The 25,747-nt window shown below is 38.9% G+C and overlaps 2 protein-coding genes and 2 pseudogenes across 5 annotated transcripts in view; 1 reads left to right on the top strand and 3 right to left on the bottom strand.

The window, feature by feature from the left end:
• Positions 1-25,747, bottom strand: part of LOC111335544 (TNF receptor-associated factor 2) — a 54,530-nt gene that overhangs the window by 16,417 nt on the left and 12,366 nt on the right. For 2 of the 4 annotated variants that reach the window (XM_088756478.1, XM_088756483.1), the window contains exon 1: positions 1-57. This exon is cut by the window's left edge and continues 102 nt beyond it. The exons of 1 other annotated variant lie outside the window; for it this stretch is intronic. The gene's annotated coding sequence lies outside the window, so the exon portion shown is untranslated. Of the gene's footprint in view, positions 58-11,903; positions 13,616-13,970; positions 15,536-25,747 lie in introns of those variants that run through there. One more of the 4 variants, XM_088756479.1, reaches the window with a different exon arrangement.
• On the bottom strand, positions 1,114-11,281 carry LOC148732358 (uncharacterized). Its single transcript, XM_088756485.1, has 3 exons — positions 10,646-11,281; positions 3,435-3,668; positions 1,114-3,079 (listed from the first exon to the last, which is right to left on the bottom strand). Exons 1-3 carry the CDS (start codon positions 10,830-10,832, stop codon positions 3,027-3,029), a joined length of 474 nt encoding a protein of 157 aa, XP_088612611.1. The 5' UTR covers positions 10,833-11,281; the 3' UTR covers positions 1,114-3,026.
• Positions 17,716-23,894, bottom strand: LOC148732356 (uncharacterized; annotated as a pseudogene).
• LOC148732357 (uncharacterized) lies at positions 19,932-20,645 on the top strand (annotated as a pseudogene).

Raw genomic sequence — 25,747 nt, 5'->3', positions numbered from 1 at the left:
TACTTGTCCCAGAGAAAAATGGAAAAGCATTTTTGTATAGTAATTTCTTTATAGGATGGTGTACCGAGGTGGGGAAATTAACCATATTCGGGATGGAATATTCGCGTTCCATCCCATTCGTTCGGGATGGAACGCGGGGTTACAGAAGGGTATTATTGCGCTGAGACACCACTGAAACTAATACGACGCAGTCGATAACAAATAACACAACCCCGAAGTCATCAAGACTAAGGGCCTGATTACATGACCTGGGCTGGCCCTGTTAGCCGGGTTGATTTCTTTTGTTTTGGTGTTCGCCAAAGCGTGAAAACAAAAGAAATCAGCCCGGCTAACCGGGCCAGCTCGGCTCATGTAATCAGGCCCTAAGTGTCACTAAGCGTTCTGAAGGAAAAAAGGGATTCATCTTTCGATCTTCTCGTTACTTCCAAGTAGATGGGTTTAAATCTCTTTATTTCAGTAAAGTTTTGGACAACTCTCTAGGGAAAATATTTCCCTTTTCCGGTTTTGGACGTTTCATTGTTTTATTTACGAGTCAAGGTCACAGTAGTTTTCCGGTTTTGCATTTCAGTATTATGCAAATTTTAGTTAGGAATCAACTACTGAAGTAGAGTTCGTTTATCAGTTTCAATACTCGCTTTACCCGAAGCGTGCTTTTATGTCGTTTGTAAACAGTGAATGTTTTAAATTCAGGAAATTTTTCACCATAGAATGAGAGGCAGGAGCCTTATCCAGTATATTTTACGTGTTTCATATTTATAGCGATGAGACAATGGATGTAGGAGGGGAATTAACCCTGATGTTATTTTAGTACGTGAATTTTCCCGTGCGTGACAAGAGATCGACCGCCAAATCTTGATTTGCTGAGAATGCATTTCGAGGTGGTAACTCCGTAACAGGAGTTGAAAAATCGAGACCAGAGAATTGAAGAAACCTTCGCCCACGTCTGAGAGCCATTTTGCGAGAAGTTTGTTTCTCGAAGGGTTTTATACTTCTGAAGCAGCTAACGATGAATTGGCGTAAATAATTTTAGGAGTTTCATGTCATGTCATGTGTTACTGATTCCTCGTCGAACACTGTGCCAGACGATGTATTGTATAAAGAAGCACACATGGCTGAAGCTTGCTTGTTATTTATTTTTAAATCTTCCAAAATAAAGCTTGTATCGTGGTAATTAAGTTAACTCTAAGGTTACTGAGAATTTGACTACAAGGCGATCTTATTGCGCAGTCTACGTTTTCTCTTAGATATCCTATCTTGATACAATGCGATTCTTTTATGTTGAACGGTTCATAGCTATGAGATAAAGGCCTTACCTCCGTGATCTTTCTCTCGTCTAAAGTTCAGCCTGATCACGTCAGCAAGTCACATCGAAGCTACTAAATTGCTCCAGTAAGTGTACAGTGTCTCATAATTTGAATTGGGCGCTCATTTTGTTACAACCAATCACCATAAAGTAGTTGAGGGCCGTTTGGGTTTGGGAACTAACTGCATTATCGTTGCTGTGAGCGGGTTCCCTTGCACGGCTTCCTCCCATTTTGTTACTTTTTTAATCATATGTACTCCTCTTATTGTATTTTGTATTACTTGAAATAATGCTCTCAGCCAAGGAGCGCGCTGAAATTTTTTCCAGGAGTTTATAATTCCGGATTTTAAAGGAATATTTATTCGGGTGAACGTAAATAATGGAACGAGAACAAACGGAATTTCCAGCAAATTTCCGTTTGTTCAACAAACGGAAATTTACTGGATTTTCGTTTGTTGAACAAAGAAACTTTGTATTATGCTAATGTTACCGTTCTCCTATTACCGATGGCATTTTCAGTGACACTTCACCAAGAGAAAAAAGCCTACCATCAATAGCATGAAGTTTACGTTGGCATCCCGTAATAGTAGAGACATATATGCACAGACAGTAATTTGTCCAGTTCTTCGCCACAATCAACCTTAGTACCTAGCTTATGAAATAAGAAACTGAAGTACTCAAAAAGCACTCAAGAAACTAGAGTCACTCTAGAGTGCTTCCTGAGTACTTGGCATCTGATGATATGCGCTGTTGGAGCGTAAACGGAGACCTATCATAATAAACAACGAACGTTTCCTTTAAAGTTCAAATTGGTAAACTGCACTCCCCGCCAAATGAAAATTTTGAACTCAGTGGTATAACGTTGAAAAAAGGGAAGCTAAAATATGCCTGTAGTAATATGACCAACCTTTGCTAGTAAGCAACGCGACTCAAGCTTCAGCCGAACGGCGGGAGATTCAGTAACTGGGGTAGCTATATCTTTCCCACATACTCAATTACGTACGACAGGATCTAAGTGTTTTCATTGGTCAGTCATCATTTCGCTAGGGTTCATTCTGTCTGGAAACCAAGTTTAAAGTTTTTTTTTGAGACTCGATATCTTAGCTAACAGGCCCCGATATTTGTTGATGACTTGAAGCACTACAGAGGGGAGTTATAAAGATGCGGCAAAGTGGTTAGGCTGCGGTGTCATAACTGATCGATCACTATTCAGCTAGAGTACTTTCTGACTGGAACTAAAGTTGGAGGCGTCATTGAAACTCGATAGGTTGGTGAGCTGACTCCTATATTTGAGTTGATGAACTCGATGAGAGAGCAACGTAGTATACTATCACAGAACATGATGTGATCTTCTGATCACAGTAGAGTAGTAACTTAGTTTAAGCGCAGTTGAGCGTAAACAATTGCATTGTCTAATACTCCCAAAAGTCTGAAGAGCCCTTAAGTTACCTGACTAAACATCATTTACTCTGAACAAACTTTACACGCCGTAAAGCTTTATGCAAATTTCAAGTTTGACATGCTCTAACATGGAGACTAGATATAATAGAACCATCCAGTTTTTAATCTTAGCGAAACAGGATTATTGATTACTCAAGTTCTTAAACAGTTTGATCTAAAGTCAACTACGTATTTTGTTAAAATGTTCCAAAATTGAGTTTTACACAATTTACAACACTAAACATTCTAGACTGATTCTTGTCCGTGTTCGCATCCTCTTTCTTTAAACCAGAAGGTCATCTGCCATATATTCTTTGCATTGGACTGGGGTTGTGCCTAACCAAAAAAAATACGAACAAATTTATGAAGTGCATAAGAATTTATTTGAAAATGTTGCACGAATTCATTCGGTAACTTGTTGAGAATTAGAAATAACTTGTTAGAAATTACTGTTGCAAAAAGTTGCATATAGTTTACCAACCAACACAATTAGCTTTGTGTCGAAGAGTGGATCGAAAGTTCTAGAAATAGTAATAACCATGTAACCGCGCACGAAAAACAATTCCTGCGAGTTGAGTCCGAAAGGAATCGAAAACATTTATCGTTGGGTATCTCAGCTATTTAACTTGGAAAAAAAATCTCTCCCTCAGATCAAAACGATTCGTTATGTACTAAACTGTCGTGCTCTTACCTTCAGGCCAATGATGTTCAACAGGATCTGATTTGTTCTGATTATTTGCAACGAGGATATACTGGTATAACCAAAAAAATAATGAGAAGCACAACTGTACGATTGCCAAAAACCATCGATGTATCTTTCTGAAAACGTGACGAATAATGAGCATTATTCTCTTCCGACGAAAGTGCCAAGGACAATTTCTGTCTTTCTTCTGTTGCAGTTCAGGTGATGTTCTCTTAGGGGAGCCTGTAAAATGTGTCACAAAATAACAAAATAACAAGTCACAAAAAAGATGTCTCTTTCGTGCTGGGTCACTTGTGAATGGTCGCTTGTGATTGGTCACTTGTGGTTGATAGCATTGTTTGAGAATCTTGACTTTGATATAACGCATAGTCACGCAATTTGCTACTCCGGTTCCACTGTTTTTAACTAGTTAAAACTAGTTTTGTCATTGTGTACCTGTCCTGTTTCGCGCTTAGCAGGACGCAGTTTATGAGATGATAGATCAAATCATTGAATCGGTTGAATCAGTACAGCGAAGCTGTTTATTCATCAACATGTAGTCACACAGTATTGCGTGGATAGAAACCGTCGATCAATAGGATTTATAGTAACCTTGGTTACCCCTAATGGTTTCTGATGGCATAGAAACGCGCTACATGTGCATTCAGGCGGTGTGCGCACTCCGATTGCATTGCCTTGTGGTAGCGTTATTTTCAATAAAGGCGGTAAAAGCGGTAAAAATGGGTAGAGTTTGACTGAATATTCCGTAAAAGTTAGGCTGTTTCTTTTTCCTTTCACTATAGGTAAATATTTGATACATTATGAACGTGTAGCAGTATTTTTCGTGCGTATTTGTCACGTATTATATCATTCTTAAGGACAAACGCAAGCACTGTATTTTAGCATGTAATTTGAGACCAATTTTCGAGCAAGTCAAATTCGTTGTACGTCGTAGTTTGAGGCCTTTCAAAGATTTGTATGGCCACTTTGATCCTTCTTCAATAGCTCTGAGCAAACGCGCTCAAACGCACTCCAACGGCACAAGTGTTTTATGCATTTTAAGTGACAGTGTTTGAGACCTTTTTGTGGAGCGAAAAGGCCCATTCAGGTGTGTTTAGTGTGTTGCGTTACATTGCGTTACTACTGCAAGGGCATTTATCAATCGTGTTGTAAATCTACTTTCCTAAGTGAGGGAAAATTAAATAATCGCAAGTGTTGTGCGGTAAATTTCTATCTTGATCATCGAATGAAGTACAGTTTAATTAGAACAGTGAAAAGAGTCACTTGATCCATGAAAACCTCCGCCATACGCATGGTCTTAAAATAAGTGAGGAGAATTTGCTACCTTCCTATAATCAAGAAATGGATAGATATTGTACTTTAAATTATGCATACAGACTAGACATTATAATAATTTTTTCTTATCCCGTAAGTAGGACAATGAGTTATTTCTCTCGTGAAGCAGCCAAAAAAAATTACCGTCTTGCCGTTGGAGAATGACAGAAATCTAAAGTTAAGACTGTAAAGCAGCAAATGAGTGTAATTTTTTGTATATGGCGGCTCGCATCGGGACAAACGTCGGTCGAAGTTTTTCCGTACTAATGCTAACATTATGTAATTAAAAGGTATTACCTCTTGCTTCGGATAAATTTCTTTATTTTAAACCGTAGCTTTGTTATAAGCTGTGAGGTATCTTGTCGCATAAAAAGCGCCATAATTTACCAGATATCTCTTTAGTAAGCATCGTATCGATTACTTCACTGCTTTTTTTATCCAACAGGTCAAAAGACTAAGCCAACATACGTCATGTCTATTCTGCTGAACATAAATTTATTTGTGCTGATTCATACTCTTTGCACGGTAAGTGGGATAATTAAATCTTAAGGCAACTATCTCTTGGAGAACATTTGTGGTTTTATAAAAGTGTTTTAAAAAGGTACCATTACTTTGACAAAACAGCTGATACGAGATAAAGCCACGACGATGATATGACGCTTAGGCAAAACAATTCTAGTGACAAATGAAAATTAATTATTCTGTCGAAGGAAACTTGAATACCGTGACGAAACAACAGCATCAAAAACAATGTCAGAGTAGTAGGTTGGTTAAACCATTTAAATGGGGTAGAACTCCGACAAATCGCGAAAAGTAAAAATACCATATACGGTAGTCCCGACGATGAATTTTCCTTTTGAACGGAAAAACTATTTCTTTCGCGAATAAAATTTCGGAAAAAATGCCGACATTCCGAAATTCCAGCAAACCCACAAATTTCCCAAATCAGCTAATTTACTGTTTACCTTGGGTAAACAGTAACAGCATTAAGTCAACCGAAAAAATTAGCCAATGAACTCAAAAGTTATCAAGAAAGCGATAGAAAAACATTTTAGAGAGTTCGGGGAGAGCTACCCGTTCAGTTTCTAATATATCTTTTACTCTGACCTTTAACAATTACGATTTTGGCCGTTTTACGGCCAATGGTTAAAGTTTGTCAATTTTCACGAGATCAATCACCAATCACCAGAAAGTAGTTGAGCGCCGTTTGGGTTTGGGAACTAACTGCATTATGGTTACTGTGAGCGGGTTCCCTTGCACGGCTTCCTCCCATTCTTTTCAGTTTTTTAATCATATGTACTCCTCTTATTGTGTTTTGTATCACTTGAAATAACGGCTCTCAGCCAGGAGTTTATAATTCCGGATTTTAAAGGAATATTTATTCGGGTGAACGTAAAAAATGGAACGAGAACAAACGGAAATCCAACAAAGAAACCTTGTATTATGCTAATATTACCGTTCTCCTATTACCGATGGCATTCTCAGTGACACTTCACCAAGAGAAAAAAGCCTACCATCAATAGCATGAAGTTTACGTTGGCATCCCGTAATAGTAGAGACATATATGCACAGACAGTAATTTGTCCAGTTCTTCGCCACAATCAACCTTAGTACCTAGCTTATGAAATAAGAAACTGAAGTACTCAAAAAGCACTCAAGAAACTAGAGTCACTCTAGAGTGCTTCCTGAGTACTTGGCATCTGATGATATGCGCTGTTGGAGCGTAAACGGAGGCCTATCATAACAAATAACGAACGTTTCCTTTACAGTTCAAATTGGTAAACTGCACTCCCCGCCAAATGAAAATTTTGAACTCAGGGGTATAACGTTGAAAAAAGGGAAGCTAAAATATGCTTGTAGTAATATGACCAACCTTTGCTAGTGAGCAACGCGACTCAAGCTTCAGCCGAACGGCGGGAGATTCAGTAACTGGGGTAGCTATATCTTTCCCACATACTCAATACGTAGGACAGGATCTTAGTGTTTTCATTGGTCAGTCATCATTTCGCCAGGGTTCATTCTGTCTGGAACCCAAGTTTAAAGGTTTTTTTTGAGACTCGATATCTTAGCTAACAGGCCCCGATATTTGTTGATGACTTGAAGCACTACGGAGGGGAGTTATAAAGATGCGGCAAAGTAGTTAGGCTGCGGTGTCATAACTGATCGATCACTATTCAGCTAGAGTACTTTCTGACTGGAACTAAAGTTGGAGGCGTCATTGAAACTCGATAGGTTGGTGAGCTGACTCCTATATTTGAGTTGATGAACTCGATGAGAGAGCAACGTAGTATACTATCACAGAACATGATGTGATCTTCTGATCACAGTAGAGTAGTAACTTAGTTTAAGCGCAGTTGAGCGTAAACAATTGCATTGTCTAATACTCCCAAAAGTCTGAAGAGCCCTTAAGTTACCTGACTAAACATCATTTACTCTGAACAAACTTTACACGCCGTAAAGCTTTATGCAAATTTCAAGTTTGACATGCTCTAACATGGAAACTAGATATAATAGAACCATCCAGTGTTTAATCTTAGCTAAACAGGATTATTGATTACTCAAGTTCTTAAACAGTTTGATCTAAAGTCAACTACGTATTTTGTTAAAATGTTCCAAAATTGAGTTTTACACAATTTACAACACTAAACATTCTAGACTGATTCTTGTCCGTGTTCGCATCCTCTTTCTTTAAACCAGAAGGTCATTTGCCACATATTCTGTGCATTGGACTGGGGTTGTGCCTAACCAAAAAAAATACGAACAAATTTATGAAGTGCATAAAAATTTATTTGAAAATGTTGCACGAATTCATTCGGTAACTTGTTGAGAATTAGAAATAACTTGTTAGAAATTACTGTTGCAAAAAGTTGCATATAGTTTACCAACTTACGCAATTAGCTTTGTGTCGAAGAGTGGATCGAAAGTTCTAGAAATAGTAGTAACCATGTAACCGCGCAATTCCTGCGAGTTGAGTCCGAAAGATGTCGAAAACATTTATCGTTGGGTATCTCAGCTCTTTAACTTGGAAAAAAAAATCTCTCCCTCAGATCAAAACGATTCGTTATGTACCAAACTGTCGTGCTCTTACCTTCAGGCCAATGATGTTCAACAGGATCTGATTTGTTCTGATTATTTGCAACGAGGATATACTGGTATAACCAAAAAAATAATGAGAAGCACAACTGTATGATTGCCAAAAACCATCGATGTATCTTTCTGAAAACGTGACGAATAATGAGCATTATTCTCTTCCGACGAAAGTGCCAAGGACAATTTCTGTCTTTCTTTTCGCCTCAGGCTCGGTGAATATTGTCGAATAATCCCCTCGACTTTGTCTCGGGGATTATTCCAGGATATTTACCTCGCCTACGGCGAATAATTGTTAAATATTGCTTTTCGTGAAGTTAAACAGTGAGTGAACCAATTTGCTCTTGAAGTGAAATATTTATCAACTGTGAATAACACTGAATATACGTTTAAACCAATTCAATCCGGAAAACGAAGATCTTTCTGAAAAAAACCAAGATTTGGAAAAAAATCGCGAAGAAAACGAAGACCGTGGGTACCCATAGAGAGGCTCACCAATGAAATTTGATAATATAAAGCACCCATATTACATACGCTCCGATATTTCTTCTTCCGCAGCTAAGTCATTTGACGATCTGTTTCTCCGGTTGGCATCGCTGTTTTCATTTTTGCGATAAAGCAAAATTTACTGCAGTTGATTCTAGTCACGGTTTAACACATGTAGGCTGTAAATACTGATAGGGAACGTAAGGCAGTAGTTTTGATGCCGTATTGCATCAGGATTTCTTTAGTTTTGCACAGTCAGCGATTCTGTTGTCTATCAATAATTTGCAAGTGTTACACAATCGATCGCAATGTCTCTGCTATATAGCAGCGTCTCCGAGGAATGGGATGATGATTTTTACGGCTAACGGTTACAAATTTGGCCAATTTATGGCCGACGGTTAAAATTGGTCAATTTTTACGTCTAACGGCTAATTATTTTGGCCGTTTTACGGCTTTCGGTCAACCCCTAACCCTAATCGTAGGCGCCAGAGACCTGGAATTGTCAGTTGCTCTGACACCATTTAGATCGAGTATTGGTTCAAAACCAGCAGGATGAAGTATTTCAGATACAAACATCCTAGTGAAAAACTCTTCGCCGGAGATCCTTTGCGGTATATTGAATCAATGTGCAAACATGCATATTTAATTTCCCATTTAAAGTTCCTTTCTAAGCTCGATAACGTTTATTTCCTACCCGGAATTTCAGAGCGTATCTCAGAGGCTGCCTTTATCAATGCCTTCTCCCTCCCCGTCGGATCTCTCAGACAATGGTTGTTTTGAAGAAATTATCAGTGAAAGGAAATTCAATTGTATTTGTGTTATGCGAAACCAGCCCAGTCGTATTATAGTTTCTCGAGTCACGCCATGTCACGTTCACGGACATGAAAGTGGCAGGTTTGCACCAGTTGATGCGACAAAGGCTTTTACTCAGCCAAAATATGTAAATAATTTATGAAACTAGTGAGACCTGAAGCATTAATTTTAAATATAATGATGCAATCATCCTCTGTTCATATATTCTCAACTTAAAATTCAAATTTGTGATGTGCTTCTTTCTGCACATTCAACTAGTTGTTTCCGTATTAATGAGGTAGCCATTACAGTTGGTTAGGAAGAAGTTTGATTCTTATTTATGCTTAAATTAGATTGCTTTTTACCTGCCTAAAGTGTTTCAAGAGACTAGACTTCTGTGGTATTTACACCGCAATATATTTGAATGTGGATCATGAACTTCAAGTATATGTAAATAGGGGCAAGAAGCGATAAGATAATATAAGAGAATATTGTAATACTTCACTAGCACTTATATCTACGACATGGCCCACGGAAATAATGACGTAAGGAAGCATCTAGAGTACAGCAACTAAAGGCATATTCTGTCTGATGACTTAACGCGATGAATATTATTATTGTGCGTCGGATTAAGGGAGATCCGTTGCTACCAACTTGGCTGGTAGATTTGTCCTGTCTGTTCGTGCTTATGCTCGCTTTATCCAGTTTTTAACAACATCGAAGCGTGTGTGCGTGTGTGTGTGTGTGTGTGTATGTGTGTGTGTGTGGGGGGGGGGGGGGGTGGGGGTGTGAGGGTCAATAAAGTTAAAGAAGCCGGAGTACGGGGGACTGTAAGGTTTTTCTTGACTCGATGTTAGTCATATTAAGTAGGGACATTATTCCCTTTTTTTTTGAGTGGACCAAAATTGCTGTTTTTCTGGGACATTCTGTTTGGAGAACTTAGATTTTTAATCGAAGAGTAACTTCTAATGATAACATTTTGCTAACTTTGTTGATGACCCAGACTCAACAAAGTATCCTACAGTTATGATCCGGCCGTGAGAGTAGCAAAGCTACTAAGAAGCTTCTATATCGCAAAAAGATATCGGGAACTCTTCAAGCCGTGAGAGCTTCACCGTTCTATGATGCAAACCTTACAGTCCCATACTCACGTTTGATCAAAATTTAAGGAAAGTCAGTTGAAGCGCAGCATCACTTGCACACTCGGCTAAATATATCCACTTGCGAGGTAGATAACCAAAAACGTAAACAAGGAAACAAGTATAGTATTAAGCACTGAAAATAAACTTCAAAAAAAGCAAAACAGCAACAAAAACAAGAAAGGACTGGAAGAGCCCAATAATGATAAAAACGTTCTCAGCTTATGCATGTTTCCCTCCAAAGCCATGATCATATTTTATATCAGTTGAGCGATTTGCACTTGCTATTCAGTAGCTCAATTACCGGGCCTTTTGTAAAGTGCTGCAATGTAAAGCCTTGCAATTTAATTTACAAAGCTAAATCAATATATATTTTTTTACCTGAAAAGCCACTGTTTGAAGAAGCATGCAGCTTAGAATAATCCTTCTGGAACTGAGATGAAACGCAAAGTTGTCGTTGTAAAAGACAAACTGATGCTTCAGTACTTGTCCCAGAGAAAAATGGAAAAGCATTTTTGTATAGTAATTTCTTTATAGGATGGTGTACCGAGGTGGGGAAATTAACCATACTAGGACCACTGATTCGGGATGGACCGCGAGTTTACAGAAGGGTATTATTGCGCTGAGACACCACTGAAACTAATACGACGCAGTCGATAACAAATAACACAACCCTGAAGTCATCAGGACTAAGAGTCACTAAGCGTTCTGAAGGAAAAAAGGGATTCATTTTTCGACCTTCTCGTTACTTCCAAGTAGATGGGTTTAAATCTCTTTATTTCAGTAAAGTTTTGAACAACTCTCTAGGGAAAATATTTCCCTTTTCCGGTTTTGGACGTTTCATTGTTTTGTTTACGAGTCAGGGTCAAAGTAGTTTTCCGGTTTTGCATTTCAGTATTATGCAAATTTTAGTTAGGAATCAACTACGGAAGTAGAGTTCGTTTATCAGTTTCAATACTCGCTTTAGCCGAAGCGTGCTTTTATGTCGTTTATAAACAGTAAATGTTTTAAATTCAGGAAATTTTTTACCATAGGATGAGAGGCAGGAGCCTTATCCAGTATATTTTACGTGTTTCATATTTATAGCGATGAGACAATGGATGTAGGAGGGGAATTAACCCTGATGTTATTTAGTACGTGAATTTTCCCTTGCGTGACAAGGGATCGACCGCCACATCTCGATTTGCTGAGAATGCATTTCGAGGTGGTAACTCCATAACAAGAGTTGAAAAATCGAGACCAGAGAATTGAAGAAACCTTCGCCCACGTCTGTGAGCCATTTTGCGAGAAGTTTGTTTCTCGAAGGGTTTTATACTTCTGAAGGAACTAACGATGGATTGGCGCAAATAATTTTAGGAGTTTCATGTCATGTCATGTGTTACTGATTCCTCGTCGAACACTGCGCCAGACGATGTATTGTATACAGAAGCACACATGGCTGAAGCTTGCTTGTTATTTATTTTTAAATCTTCCAAAATAAAGCTTGTATCGTGGTAATTAAGTTAACTCTAAGGTTACTGAGAATTTGACTACAAGGCGATCTTATTGCGCAGTCTACGTTTTCTCTTAGATATCCTATCTTGATACAATGCAATTCTTTTATGTTGAACGGTTCATAGCTATGAGATAAAGGCCTTACCTCCGTGATCTTTCTCTCTTCTAAAGTTCAGCCTGATCACGTCAGCAAGTCACATCGAAGCTACTAAATTGCTCCAGTAAGTGTACCGTGTCTCATAATTTGAATTAGGCGCTCATTTTGTTACAACCAATCACCATAAAGTAGTTGAGGGCCGTTTGGGTTTGGGAACTAACTGCATTATCGTTGCTGTGAGCGGGTTCCCTTGCACGGCTTCCCCCCATTTTGTCACTTTTTTAATCATATGTACTCCTCTTATTGTATTTTGTATTACTTGAAATAATGCTCTCAGCCAAGGAGCGTGCTGAAATTTTTTCCAGGAGTTTATAATTCCGGATTTTAAAGGAATATTTATTCCGGTGAACGTAAAGAATGGAACGAGAACAAACGGAAATCCAACAAAGAAACTTTGTATTATGCTAATGTTACCGTTCTCCTATTACCGATGGCATTTTCAGTGACACTTCACCAAGAGAAAAAAGCCTACCATCACTAGAACGAAGTTTGCGTTGGCATCCCGTAATAGTAGAGACATATATACACAGACAATAATTTGTCCACTTCTTCGCCACAATCAACCTTTGTACCCAGCTTATGAAATAAGAAACTGAAGTGCTCAAAAAGCACTCAAGAAACTAGAGTCACTCTAGAGTGCTTCCTGAGTACTTGGCATCTGATGATATGCGCTGTTGGAGCGTAAACGGAGGCCTATCATAATAAACAACGAACGTTTCCTTTAAAGTTCAAATTGGTAAACTGCACTCCCCGCCAAATGAAAATTTTGAACTCAGGGATATAACGTTGAAAAAAGGGAAGCTAAAATATGCCTGTAGTAATATGACCAACCTTTGCTAGTAAGCAACGCGACTCAAGCTTCAGCCGAACGGCGGGAGATTCAGTAACTGGGATAGCTATATCTTTCCCACATACACAATTACGTACGACAGGATCTTAGTGTTTTCATTGGTCAGTCATCATTTCGCTAGGGTTCATTCAGTCTGGAAGCCAAGTTTAAAGGTTTTTTTGAGACTCGATATCTTAGCTAACGGACCCCGATATTTGTTGATTACTTGAAGCACTACAGACGGGAGTTATAAAGATGCGGCAAAGTGGTTAGGCTGCGGTGTCATGACTGATCGATCACTATTTAGCTAGAGTACTTTCTGACTGGAACTAAAGTTGGAGGCGTCATTGCAACTCGATAGGTTGGTGAGCTGACTCCTATATTTGAGTTGATGAACTCGATGAGAGAGCAACGTAGTATACTATCACAGAACATGATGTGATCTTCTGGTCACAGTAGAGTAGTAACTTAGTTTACGCGCAGTTGATCGTAAACAATTGCATTGTCTAATACTCCCAAAAGTCTGAAGAACCCTTAAGTTACCTGACTAAACATCATTTACTCTGAACAAACTTTACACGCCGTAAAACCTTTATGCAAATTTCAAGTTTGACATGCTCTAACATGGAAACTAGATATAATAGAACCATCCAGTGTTTAATCTTAGCTAAACAGGATTGTTGATTACTCAAGTTCTTAAACAGTTTGATCTAAAGTCAACTACGTATTTTGTTAAAATGTTCCAAAATTGAGTTTTACACAATTTACAACACTAAACATTCTAGACTGATTCTTGTCCGTGTTCGCATCCTCTTTCTTTAAACCAGAAGGTCATTTGCCACATATTCTGTGCATTGGACTGGGGTTGTGCCTAACCAAAAAAAATACGAACAAATTTATGAAGTGCATAAAAATTTATTTGAAAATGTTGCACGAATTCATTCGGTAACTTGTTGAGAATTAGAAATAACTTGTTAGAAATTACTGATGCAAAAAGTTGCATATAGTTTACCAACTAACACAATTAGCTTCGTGTCGAATAGTGGATCGAAAGTTCTAGAAATAGTAGTAACCATGTAACCGCGCACGAAAAACAATTTCTGCGAGTTGAGTCCGAAAGAAATCGAAAACATTTATCGTTGGGTATCTCAGCTCTTTAACTTGGAAAAAAAATCTCTTCCTCAGATCAAAACGATTCATTATGTACCAAACTGTCGTGCTCCTACCTTCAGGCCAATGATGTTCAACAGGATCTGATTTGTTCTGATTATTTGCAACGAGGATATACTGGTATAACCAAAAAAATAATGAGAAGCACAACTGTACGATCGCCAAAAACCATCGATGTATCTTTCTGAAAACGTGACGAATAATGAGCATTATTCTCTTCCGACGAAAGTGCCAAGGACAATTTCTGTCTTTCTTCTGTTGCAGTTCAGGTGATGTTCTCTTAGGGGAGACTGTAAAATGTGTAGTCAGTCACAAAATAGATGTCTCTTTCGTGCTGGGTCACTTGTGAATGGTCGCTTGTGATTGGTCACTTGTGGTTGATAGCATTGTTTGAGAATCTTGACTTTGATATAACGCATAGTCACGCAATTTGCTACTCCGGTTCCATTGTTTTTAACTAGTTAAAACTAGTTTTGTCATTGTGTACCTGTCCTGTTTCGCGCTCAGCAGGACGCAGTTTATGAGATGATAGATCAAATCATTGAATCGGTTGAATCAGTACAGCGAAGCTGTTTATTCATCAACATGTAGTCACACAGTATTGCGTGGATAAAAACCGTCGATCAATAGGATTTATAGTAACCTTGGTTACCCCTAATGGTTTCTGATGGCATAGAAACGCGCTACATGTGTATTCATGCGGTGTGCGCACTCCGATTGCATTGCCTTGTGGTAGCGTTATGGCGGTAAAAGCGGTAAAAATGGGTAGAGTTTGACTGAATATTCCGTAAAAGTTAGGCTGTTTCTTTTCCCTTTCACTATAGGTAAATATTTGATACATTATGAACGTGTAGCAGTATTTTTCGTGCGTATTTGTCACGTATTATATCATTCTCAAGGACAAACGCAAGCACTGTATTTTAGCATGTAATTTGAGACCAGTTTTCGAGCAGGTCAAATTCGTTGTACGTCGTAGTTTGAGGCCTTTCAAAGATTTGTATGGCCACTTTGATCCTTCTTCAATAGCTCTGAGCAAACGCGCTCAAACGCACTCCAACGGCACAAGTGTTTTATGCATTTTAAGTGACAGTGTTTGAGACCCTTTTGTGGAGCGAAAAGGCCCATTCAGTTGTGTTTAGTGTGTTGCGTTACATTGCGTTACTACTGCAAGGGCATTTATCAATCGTGTTGTAAATCTACTTTTCTAAGTGAAGGAAAATTAAATAATCGCGAGTGTTGTGCGGTAAATTTCTATCTTGATCATTGAATGAAGTACAGTTTAATTAGAACAGTGAAAAGAGTCACTTGATCCATGAAAACCTCCGCCATACGCATGGTCTTAAAATAAGTGAGGAGAATTCGCTACCTTTCTATAATCAAGAAATGGATAGATATTCTAGTCTTCTCGGATAAAGAAAAATAAACCGTAGGCCCCGTCTCCTGCAGGGTTAGGGGTAGGAGACGTTAATTTCCCACGCACGAGATTGCTGTGTGGTGGATGTCCTTCCCTGGGTGGGATGGGTGGGTGTTGGCTCTGAAAGCCCCTATGGGGAGTGGTCAATTAACCTATGTATGTATGTATGTATGTATGTATGTATGTATGTATGTATGTATGTATGTATGTATTTACCTTGCGTGAGGCGACACGCCGGAAATTCGGAAAGCCGGAAAGCAAAAGGCAGTCGACCATTGAAAGGTGTTGATAGGCCTGTGCGTCTCCTACCATTCGCTAGCGCTTTTAAATCTTTTACCCTCAAAGTTTAGCTCTTATTAGGATATCTTTTGATGACTTTCCTTTGCGATGTGATAATAAGGGTCAGTTTTGAGGTGTCATAATTCTCCATCTGTATGTTCTTGAGGTTTGGCAAAGCCGGATGAAATTGTGTTACAAAAGGCAATATTTTCTTCTGTGCGCGCTATTTTCTTTGTTTCAGAGTATACTTTTCTCCTGAAGTAATAACTCCAGAGATATGTTTCTCAAATCCCTCCTCTAGGTTCCCTCTATTCTCGAAGGGTATTTTGAAACTCTGTACGTTTTTACTAAACGTGGAGCGAGACAAATTTGATATTAGGAGGCGTGGGGCTTCTTCCTTTACAAATCCCGTATTTACGCTCAGTGGATAAAGTTCGTCTATTACAAGGTCTCTGTCTCTCTAATATGCGTTTGCATGTAAAGGGTCAATTCATAGTTGAATAACTCGCGAGTTATTTAATAACTCGCGGATAACTCGCGAATAACTCGCGAGTTATTCAATAACTCGCGAGTTACGAACAACTATAAATAACTCGAGAGTTATTCATAGTTGAATAACTCGCGAGTTATTCATAGTTGACTAACATGCGATTTTACGTGAAATCGCATGTTAGTCAGTAACTGAAAAATAAACCTCGCTCAGATAATCATGAGCTCAAATCCCAGAAAACATCCAGTGAAGCACACTCTTTGGAAGACCAAACTTAATGGTTTCCCAAATCCTGGACTTGATTCTGCATTTTTTTTCACTCATTTGACTAACGATTTTGCTACGTTTACAGACGATGCAATTTGATGATCACTCTTAACCTTACTTGGTACTTGACTTTTATTGAATTGGCTGTAAACATCAAACCTGCAAGGTTTCCAATTTAATTAAGAAAACTAGTTACTTTAGTAAGTAAACGAATCAATGAAATTTGATAATATAAAGCACCCAGATGATCACTCTTAACCTTACTTGGTACTTGACTGTTAGGTATTGGCTGTAAACATCAAACCTGCAAGGTTTCCAGTTTAATTAAGAAAACTAGTTACTTTAGTAAGTAAACAAATCAATGAAATTTGATAATATTAAGCACCCATATTAAATGCACTCCGATATTTCTTCTTCCGCAGCTAAGTCATTTGACGTTCTGTTTCTGCGGTTGGCATCGCCGTTTTCAGTTTTGTGATGAAGCAACATTTACTGCAGTCGATTCTAGTCACAGTTTGACACGAAGGCTCTAAATACTGATAAGGAACGTAAGAGAGTAGTTTTGTCGCCGTACTACATCAGGATTTCTTTAGTTTTGCACAGTCAGTGATTCAATAATTTGCAAGTATTACACAATCGATCGCAATGTCTCTGCTATATAACCGCTTCTCCGAGGAATGGGATGATGGCTTTTACGGCTAGCGGTTAGAATTTTTGCCAATTCACGGCCAAAGGTTAAAATTTGTCAATTTTTATGCCTAACGGCCTACATTTTTGACCGTTTTACGGCTTTCGGTCAACCCCTAACCCTAACCCTAAGTGCCAGATACCTGGAATTGCGAATGAATTTGTTTCTGAAATAAAAAATATTGGAGGTGACACCTAACCTCTACTTATTATGATAATTCAGTTGCTCTGACACCATTTGGAGTATTGATTCAAAACCAGTAGGATGAAGTATTTTCAGAAATAAAGATCCTAGTGAAAAACTCGTCGCCGGAGATCCTTTGCGGTTTGAATCAAACACGGTGCAATAAAATTTTCCATTCAAAGTTCCTTTCTAAGCTGGATAACTTTATACCCGGATTTCGGAGCGTGTCTCAGAGGTTGCCTTTATCAATGCCTCCTCCCTCCTCACCGGGTCTCTGAGACAATGGTTGTTTTGAAGATATAATCCGGGAAAAGAAGTTTTTTTTTATTTGAGTTAGATGCGAAGCTAGCCTAGTCGTATTCTAGTTTTCTGAGTCACGCCATGTCACGTTATACAGCTACATTTCAAATCTGATGGCGTCTGCCCATCAAAGTAGCAGGTTTGCACTAGTTGATGCGACAAAAGCTTCTACTCAGCCAATATATGTGAATAATTTATAAAACTTGTGAGACCTGAAGCTTTAGTTTTAAATATAACGATGCAATCATCCTCTGTTTATGTCGTGATGTGCTCCTTGCTGCACATTGAACGAGTTGTTTCCGCATTAATAAGGTGGCCATTACAATTGATTAGGAAAAAGAAGTTTGATTCTTATTTATACTTAAAATAAATTGCTTTTTACCTGCCTCACGTGTTTCAAGAGACGATGTGGATCTTGACCCGAATTAATAATTAGCGGTTCACTTGGATACAGAAATAACTTTATTTGCTTGGTAGTTTACAACAGGCTTATTTTTCTCTTCTTGCAGTTCACGCTTTCAAGACCTTGTTTTGCTTTTTACAGAAGTAATGCAACGGAAGCTTACGTTTTCTTAAACTAGCAGTAGCAGGTCACAAACTCCATCTTCTGTACACTGAACAGGGATTTTCTCTGATCAATAAAGAACAACTCGTATCAATCCCTCATTTCCAGTGAGGCTCAGTTTAAAACGAAAAAATTCCGATAATAAATTTTTCTATTATTATGATTGCCACTAAAAGTGCATATTTGGCACTCCACACTTATTAAAGCAAATGCTTGTTTTATGATAGTAACTGTACCACCGCACGGACAAAATCAATGCTTAAGGTATTCTCCTCGATATCTTATTTAGTCTCTCTTACCTTCACGCCAGAAATTTTCCGTAGCCTCTTTCCCTTACCAACCTTTCATCAAAATGCATTTTTTCAGACACCAAACGATCGAAATGCACCACCTCATTACTCCCAAACAGCATCGAAAAGGTCTTCTTCGGCCTCGGTAAAGAAACGGCATGCTTTCTCTTAAAACTGTCCGAATCAAAGTTCTTCTTAAGTGGTATTTCTTTGTATCTCCATAGAAAACTTGTCCTTGTCTTTGATATCACAGACCGAATTTATTTCAGCGATGGTGAATTCGGAGTGTTGATATGACGAACCACTCTTGCCGGATATGACGTAGGAGAAACCATAATTGTAAAATGAAAAATGAAAAATGAAATTGCTTTTTCAAAATGGAACCTCCTATTTGCAGTGATTACAATGTTACGACGACTTACTGTTCTGTGGGTTCTCAAGGCTACTCTGGATGTTAAAATGAGATAAGCATTGCCAAATATTTATGTTCAGTGTCTGGCAGTAGAGTACTAGTGTTGATAAACAGAATGTAATTTGTCGGACACGTCGGGCGACACCAGGACGTGAGAAAAAAAATTAGTTTAGCGATGCAATCGTCTCGGCTGAAGGAAGACACTCACTTTGGTCTAAAGCGTGGAGCACTGAAAATACTTTGTTTCACTGCGCAAACTTAGTTTTTTTCGCAGTGTTATGTTTTGTTACGGGTGGGACAACTATAAGACATTTTTGAAGTAACAAAACTTCATTGCTCTTCCAACGAGTTCACGGTGCATCCATTCAGTCATTTCCGAGAATCAGGGTTTCGCTTGAATAGCGATGGCTAACAATTCAAGACTTTCAGTTGTTGCTCGTCCGATCATCATCAAGTTTAAAGATATCTCTTGATTATCATTGTACGACGTTAGTTGAACAAAGCATATGAGAAGACACAAGTGCTTTGCACTGCAAGTATTAAGGGGCCGACCATTTAACTTTTGAGGGGGTAGGGGAGGGTGATTTCTGGTCATCAAGAAACTTTTTTTCTAGCAATCTGCTGGGCAGGATATTTTTTCCGTTCTAAATGCCCTGCAAGATATTTTTTTCTCTCCTGATTTCTCTGCAGGATTTTTTTTCCTCAAAAAAAGGATCATGTGTTTACAAATACAAAATGTATTTACATTTACATTGTGGTCATCGCAGCAATAGTTCTAATATAGGTATGTTTTCGGAAAGTCATTCTTTACAATCATTTTATATTACGTCAAATAAAGTGATGCACCACAGGCAGATGTGAAAACGTTTAGTTTCTTAATTAACAAAAAAAAAGCCAAAAATAGCAGAAAGCAGTTTAGAAATGCTCATAGCATGGTAAATGCTGCTGGAAGCATTAGTTGCAATATAAAAGTGGACTAAAATATCAAAAAAAAATCTGAAAGCAAAATTGAAGTTAGTTGATTATGATAGCTCTAATACTTTTTGCTCAGCCTTTCTCCATTCCACTTCTACATTGAGTATCTCAAAGTTGAACATAAAAGCAATGTAATGGTGTTCCAAGTTGTAATATGTGCTGTACAGTCAGCCCTGAATTAAGTCCACAATTGAGTTGGTACATTCTGAGTTCGAAAGTTTGTGGATCAACGCCGACACGATATTTTAAGCGGTCGCATAATGTCGCCAGTTTTCCAGGCGCTTTCAAAGAATCGACAGGCCTTCATTCGGCTGCAAGATGGCCGCCACTGCTCTGACAAGAAGTCTTCAAATGCAACGGAAATTTTCTGTCCCTAGTTTGGGTTAATAACCACTCTGCTTCGCCGTTCTTCTTCTGAAAGCTCAATTCATTTCGCAGCTGAGAGCTTTTCAGAACACAGTAGATCTCATTAGCATGCCTGCTGACGAAGAAAACGAAAGCCAAGCATACAAAGAACGACCACGTGCTTGACGGCGCTTGGAAATGCCAACGACACCAACGAACAAGACGTCGTCATCTATGGCTACGAAACTCCCAAACAGTGGAAACTCGCAAAGACCTGAAAACAAGAATGTTTCCCCAAATCTAAAAGAAGACCAGCGAAAATGAAGAATTGGATACTCCAGAAAAGGTGCTGTCCATGAAGCAGCGAAGCAGTCCCGTCATCAAGAACGTGCATTACGTGTGCGGAAAAAACAGGGAAAGTTTGGCGGTGGTGCTTCCAAACGTGTGCGCATTTGGCGACCTAGAAGCGAAGGCCATCGTCGATGAAATTTTCGAAGAGGTGGCTGTAAAAAGGGGAGTATGAATGTTTTTCAAAAGTGCTAATAAATTTGGTTTTTACAAGTTAGGATTTTTTTCCCGCTTAACAAGAGTGAGGTTTGGCCGTGACGATGGGAAATAACTTTAAATTGCACGCAAAATGCGATATCGCACGAATCGAAAAAGGATGGGTACGATATCGGTTTTTTAGTGCATTTTACGCGATATCACGAGTCAAGTAATGGATTTTCCTTGAATCGCATATTTGAATAAAAACAAGAAAAAAAAAAAAAAAAAAAAAAAGAAAACAGCATCACTTACAGTTGTTATGTATACGTAAATGGGAAAAATATCACTTAGCCTTGTTTTCAACTCGCAATTCCAAGCTGAGCACCTCGCTTCGTTAACCAATCAGAATGCGAGATTTTATGAAATGATGCGATTCTATCTGATATTAGGTCTACCGACTTGGAAAATGTTAATACTACACCTTAAATTTAACTTCAGCCATCTTACGAGAGAAAACATCAAGGCTAGGTCTCTCTGACGGCTTATCTCTGGTTGACATTTTAACCAATTTTCTCGGACCCTCTCATAAAAACCCAACATAGACGATATCGCCTTAAGCATTCTTCTCAATGAAAAAATGTCACTGACAACGCTGTGGAGTCGTTCACTTACAACCTCAGGGGCTAAATGGCTTTTCCCTTCGTATTTCATGACGGTGCCGTTTCTGCGGTACAACGTAACAGATGAAACCTTAAGGCTCTTTCCAAAGTCGATAATAACTGGGTTGAATTACCAAGAGATTGAGGGCTGTTCTAGTACAACATTGTTTCCTTTTATATCGTTATGAAGGTATCCTTTAGAATGCACATGGTCTAAAGCACAACATATCTTTTGGAATATAGAAATACAGTTTGCTTTACTAATTACGTTGTTATCGGCCGCTTGATGGAGGGTTAAACTTTCTTGCTGAACACTTTGAAGTTGAGTCACAAGGCATAGGTAGATCTGGATGGTCCCCTAAAGCAGAAGCAACCTTTGTTTCGTGGAGTAAATCTCTCCTAGCTCGTTCTTTATCCTCTGACGTTTCATTGTGAGTCATTTGCTTGACAATAACCTCGATCCCTCGATAGCGCCTAAGAAAACACTGTCCAAAGCTTTCACTGTCAACTGGATTTTTAGACAAGTATTTAATGTTTTCTGGCCTAAGTTCTTTGGGTTCAAATTTGGATCCATTACTCGCTGTGTTTTTTTTTTTTTTTTTTCTTTTTTTTTTTTTTTGCAGTTAAAAAGGTTTGATGACGTTTCTCGCGAGGTTTCTGCGAGACGATTGAGTCGGCACCGACAGCCATTTGAATCATCTTAGCAGCTCTTGGGCAAACACCCAAGTTCACCTTCTTCTCTTGACTGCCTGGTTTAAGCGCGAGGAGACGGGGTTTCGTGATATTTTCTGGCTCAAGATATATATTGGTTCGAAAGACACGGCCTCTTTTCCTTAGATTCAGAAGTACAGGGCACTGAGTCATTTGTTTCGCAGTTGAATGATTATAGTTCAACATTTTTATTCGCTGAATTCGGCATTTGCTTCCCTTGTTTCTTATTTCTCCATTCTTTTCTCTGTCTGTTTCTTTCTTCTGGAGTGTTTTTCGTGTTTTGATAACTCGCTCCTTTCGTTTTTCTTCATCTTCAAAATCCTTCACAAATTCCGTCAAAATTATGTAGCTAATTGATCTATTTTCGAAACACAAATGAGCTCGAGATCGGTATAATAGTATAAAACAAAGGCTTGTTGATGTGCAGGAAATCAATGCTCGTTTTAATGAACTTGATGACATGTGCTAGCCGGAGTTGCTCTTCAATCGTTTCTGGTTTGCTTTCATTATGTGACATTATTCTGTCAGAAGAGCGTCTGGAAAAAACACCTCGTGAGGATTACACGTGACAACACCCGCCGCGCCTCGGCTAACGCAGAAAAAGCTCCAAACAATTCCTTAGAATAAAATTATAAGGAATTGTATGGAGCTCTCCGGCATACTTTCACTGCAAGCCCCGTGTGTGGAAGTCTAAGCCATATTCAGGTAATGATTGGACTTCACCAGATGATCACCATTTTCGAACCGTTTTTACATGCAGTTTAGTGCTAACCTGTTTAAAACCTTATAAAAAAAAAAACTTTTACGTAAATTTTTCCGGCAGATGTCTAGATGTTACTTACATTTACGATTTGAGCACCACATTCCGTGCTAATCCAATTTCTTGCAGGAGAAGCGGAGCGTGAAAGAAAACATGTCTTTGTTTTGCATCTTCTAATGATCACCATATGGATGAATGCAAAACTGAACTGTCTCATTTTTAAGGGATTCCCCGAATCGCGACAGAAATAGTCCAAGAGAAGTAATCGATGCATAGTAAGAAAGGGAGATTGAATTGCTAGTTCTCCAAGACTAGTACTGTTTTCAGAAACAAGTACGGAGTGTCTCAGGACGACAACGATCTCCCGGATGTAAGCGAGTCTTGGGCAATTGGAAATAATGTGGCAGACAGGTCGTTTTGTACATAATGATGTAGGAAAGTATTACTGATGGTTCTGATGGCCATTTCAAAAAATGCGAGAACATAACAGCATAAAAGGACAAACTTTGATATGCATCCGTGTGGTGGTAACATCTTACAAAGCCTCTTGCATTTTCAAAACTAAGCATAACCAGCGGGAAGACCCTCTGAATTCGGCGCAGCCAAGACTTATAATTATCTATCGGTGTAGTTAAAGCCAGTATATTAGCCAACCAGTCTAAGTTAGTAACAAGATCAACGAAAGAGAATGAATGCAGCTTAAAACATTGATGAGATGGTGAAAACTGCAGTGGCAATCGCATCTCAAACAGGCAGCAAAGTGATGTTTATTTACAAAAAGTACAACATTTTTGCTCTGTTTTTTTTTGTGTGTGTGTGTTTGTTTTAACCATACCAAGAGACTCACCCCATACAAAGCCAATAATAGTAATGACGGCACCGTTTACAAGACTACCAAAATCTGTAATAGTTTCGATGTTTATGCTTATAGTGCTTAGAACAGTAGTACCTATAATAGTTCTTTGAAGTTCTCGACAAATTTTATATTCCAAAATTAAAACAGTTTACTTGAATATATACGATGCCTTCGAAAACATTTCAAGTCATGGTAAAAAAAATAGCCGAGGGCATCTCTACTACTCTCAACACTCAGTTGAATGATATTATATTATATTATATTATATTATATTATATTATATGATAATTAACAATTATTCCACGAACGCGCGTTGGATACGAGATGATAGATAGCCAACGAGGCGCTACGCGCCTCGTTGGCTATAATCATCTCGTATCCAACAAGCGCGAGTGGAATAATTGTTTTATTAAAAACGCCCCCAAGATATTTATTTAATCGCTTTCACCATACTTACAATACTAAAAGGACTAAAATATACATATGAACAAGACACAGAAGAGAACGGAGGACAAGGGTGCGGGACACACAACAGAGCGAGGCTCCAAATTAAGTGTGCCCTTACGAGAAATATACAAATACTAACTATGTAAACAACAGACAGTGTAAAAAGTATATAAAAAAGTATATACAATAATAAAAGCAAAAACGAAAACGATATGAATAAATCCCTTATGCGGCCGATAGAAAGTTCTAATAGCAACAGTTACCATCTAATAGAAGATCACGTGACCTGCTGCATTTGCAGCAGATCGACTTCCAGGTGTTGAAGTTAGTGACGTCATAGTTTGTACGAAAAGCAGCGGAATAGCGTTGGAGTACGTGAGATTTAAACTGATTGAGAGAACTAATAATACGAGTGGATACAGGTAAGGTATTCCATAGTTTAGCGACACGATTAAAGTAACTAAATTGAAAGAGCTTTGTACGGCACTTAGGAATTAGTACGTCTAGATCAGAGCTATGGCGAGTAAGACGAGTGCCTTTGGGCCTGATATAATCAGCTATGGGTAAGGTGTAGTGGCCAACGCGACACTTGAAATAGAAAATTAAGTCTTTCACTTCGTGCCAGTATGTTAACGGTAGCAGGTTGAGGCGGGAAAGGCGCTCATGATAAGAAATATCCTCTTGCCAGTGCGTGTTTAAGATGAATTTTGTTGCCCTGCGTTGAAGACTTTCTATTTTTTTTATGCCACCGATCGAACTGGGAGCCCATATCTCGCTAGCATAGCCAATATGTGATCTGACAAACGTGAGATATAGTAATTTCCTATGATCTGTAGTGAATGACGAAAGACTGTTGCGTCGCAAGAATGCAAGCATCCTATTGGCCTTAGCTAATATAGTGTTGGTGTGAGTGTCCCATGTGAGGTCGGAAGAGATAGACACTCCGAGGTCTTTTACTTGAGTGACGTGATTAAGTGAGATGTTGTTCAACTTATAATCGTAGCGAAGTGGGTAGCGCTTACGAGTGACGGTTAGTACCTCACATTTAGAGGTGTTAAACTTTAGGTGCCAATTATCACTCCAGCCCTGCAGCCTGTCCAGGTCTTTTTGGAGTGACTCACAGTCCTGTAGACTATCAATGACACTGGAACACTTTGAGTCGTCGGCGAAGAGTGCGAAATGATTCTGTATCACCGGCGGGAGGTCGTTCACATAAACTAAGAACAGCAGAGGACCAAGGATACTGCCTTGAGGGACTCCTGATGGGACTGGGGAACGACTAGAGGTGAAACCGTGGACCAAGCACTGCTGACCACGTCCATCTAGATAACTCTCAAACCACTGGAGAAGTTTCCCACTGACACCGTATTGGGAGAGTTTCAGAAGCAACCCTTGGTGGGAAACACTGTCGAAAGCCTTCGCGAGGTCCAGATACACTATGTCCGACTGCAGGCCCTTATCAAGAGACTGGCCAATCTCGTGATGGAACGTTAGAAGCTGGGTGACTGTAGATCGACCCTGAAGGAAACCGTGCTGAGCATTGTCAAACAAAGGACAAAGAAAATCATTAAAGTGCTATTAGACAAATCTTTATATTAGACAAATTTTTTAGCTCCTTTTTAATTTTAAGCTGACGCGAACGCTTACCATATTTGTAGATTATGGTATATTGGCTCATATACCATACTGGCTAAGCCAATAAAAAG

Source organism: Stylophora pistillata, chromosome 4 (genome assembly GCF_964205215.1).
Source record: "Stylophora pistillata chromosome 4, jaStyPist1.2, whole genome shotgun sequence".
Classification (NCBI taxonomy): Eukaryota; Metazoa; Cnidaria; class Anthozoa; order Scleractinia; family Pocilloporidae; genus Stylophora; species Stylophora pistillata.
Note: the sequence above shows the minus strand (reverse complement) of the source record. Positions and strands in the feature narration are given on the sequence as shown.